Source organism: Austrofundulus limnaeus, unplaced genomic scaffold (assembly GCF_001266775.1).
Source record: "Austrofundulus limnaeus strain Quisiro unplaced genomic scaffold, Austrofundulus_limnaeus-1.0 Scaffold212, whole genome shotgun sequence".
In the NCBI taxonomy this organism is placed as follows: domain Eukaryota; kingdom Metazoa; phylum Chordata; class Actinopteri; order Cyprinodontiformes; family Rivulidae; genus Austrofundulus; species Austrofundulus limnaeus.
In genome coordinates, this window is record NW_013952614.1 from 30707 (window position 1) to 32963 (window position 2257).

The window sequence follows — 2257 nt, forward strand, 5'->3', positions numbered from 1 at the left end:
TATATATACTGTGTACACATATATATATATACTGTGTGTATATATTTTTTTATGTGAAACTTTTCTTTAATAATGCTAACTCAAACCCATTAGTCCAATTTGAAGGTAGGTAATTAAGTTGTTTTAAACTTTGAAGGCCTGAAAATAAAAATGCTCAAAATAATTTTAGTAACAAAATTACACATATCTTTTTATTGTTTTTAGCTTGACATAATATAGTTAATATGGCAAGATACTGACTGAATAAAATGAATAATACTTTAGTGTAATATTCTTGAGTATTAAATACACAAATTTCCTTTTGGAAACTCCCCATTTATAGACCGTTGTGTAACTTTTTTTTAAACACACGTTTGTAATTTTATGTTCATTAGAACACACTGCCTTCCATTCATTTCTTCAGCTCCACAGTAGAAATGACACCGTGTTCAAGGACTGGGTTTTGGTCCCCATCAGGATTACGGGTCCTGACATGCTGCTGATTGTACCAGGACAGGTCCTAATAGGTAACCAGAAGCAGGTACACACACGCTCTTTACTACACAACCAGAACATTCTCACGGTGAAACCGCTTGTGGTCCAACTACAAACCCTTCCTCTCAGCCTGCAGAGGCCAACATCTGCCGCGCTTCTTCTTATAGAAAAGGCCGTATAACTTTAATCCAGATGTGGCCTACGATCAGCGACCTGTCAGGATGTGTTTGCCTTTATATATTTAACAATAATGAATTAGTTTCAACAAGGCTGAGTCCAAACGAAACCACCTAAGCTCTGTTTTACTGTCTGCCACACCCAGATCAGGCTGTGCCTCAGCTTTAAACCTGCACACTGTCAGGCCTGAAACACTACTGTCTGACTTTACAAACACCATTAGCTTGCTTTTTTAAAAACTCACATAGGTTAAAATCCTGCAAACTCTGCTTTTTATGAGTCTAGTTTCAGGGTGTAACAGGTTTGCTGTGTACATGTTAGGAATGAGCTGGCCTCAGTCAGAATGGGACAAATTAGGAGGTAAAATGGAGGCAAAACCATGTTTCACCATGGAAAATACATGCATTACTGTGGATACTGAAGTGAGTTGTGTAGTGCCACACACAGTCGTATAAACAGTTACACACACACAGTCAGTTTACAACAGAAATCCTGGACTCAAGCTGTCAGAACTTGGAGGATTTGGACGGCCTCAGCCCGAACAGGATCTGGGTTTTGTTCGGCTGAAGGCTCAGGGAGGGGCCGCCGCGCACATCTGGAAACTTTCTACTCGAACCAAACTCAAGAGAAAAACCGAGAAACTTCGAACTCGCTCGTATTCAGCTTAGGAAACCAAAATTAAAAATTAAAAATAAAAATAAAAAAGCGCCCGAAATGCTAAGCTAGAAACTAGTGTCGCGTGCGTAAAGACATTAATCTGCGTACGAGCGGAAAACTCGGTTAAAAAGTTTTAAAGTGGAGACAGGAGCGTTTTCTTTTCTTATGTTTTTGCTTTAAAACATGGAGGAAAGTTGTTTTTACCTGAGGCATGTCGACTGCACGGAGTTGTCTTCCTCTGTGTGAGTGTGTGTGTCAGAGAAACACTGCGTCTGTCACCAGTTGCTCCTGGAGCCTCCCCGGGGTTGCCAGATAGGAAATGACATCCTGTCGCTTCAACTGGGCCAGCACACAGTCAGGTTCGGTGGGACTTTCTGACATGTCCATGTTCAAGTAAACATAAAGCAGTCTTACTTTGGTTTTTGGTGCACAGAAATCCCAAAGCTTTAAAACACATTCAATGTATACAAATAGATGCTAAAAAATATCGTATAAATAGAATCGCTACACACTATCTGGCAACGTGGGCTCTCCTTCTAAAGGCAGGTAGGAGGAGCTGCAGGCTGTCGCAATCCCACCACTTCACCACACAGACATCACAGCCCCTCTTCTTCAGCCCAAGCAGCTCAGTTACTCATGAGGTGACATTCCTGAGCTCACAATCATTAGACAGCTCAGTCCACATCTGGAAATGTTTAGGAAAGACTCTTTTTTTTTTTTTTGCGCAATAAGTGCTTGTTGCAAGTTTAGGCTGGTATTCTTCTTTTCTCCCTCCCTTCTTCCATCTTGACAATGTGGGGATCTCCCATGAGATAGTCAGTATGTAAGGAAGGGTTTGACATAAAAATGGACACAGAAACAAGCAGAGACAGAAACAGAGAGAGAAAAACTGGCAGAACCACATTTTGCTCTACCTGGTTCTGACTGACTTCACTGGGAGGGTGTGTTA

The 2257-nt window shown here is 41.1% G+C and overlaps 1 protein-coding gene across 1 annotated transcript in view; it reads right to left on the bottom strand.

Annotated features, from left to right (window-relative positions):
• Window positions 1-1607, bottom strand: part of s100v2 (S100 calcium binding protein V2) — a gene marked incomplete in the record, with an annotated part of 8975 nt that extends 7368 nt beyond the window's left edge. Inside the window, 1 exon segment of the mRNA XM_014019213.1 lies at window positions 1513-1607. Coding sequence (XP_013874667.1) covers window positions 1513-1521 — 9 coding nt within the window.
• Window positions 1608-2257: the final 650 nt, after the last annotated feature.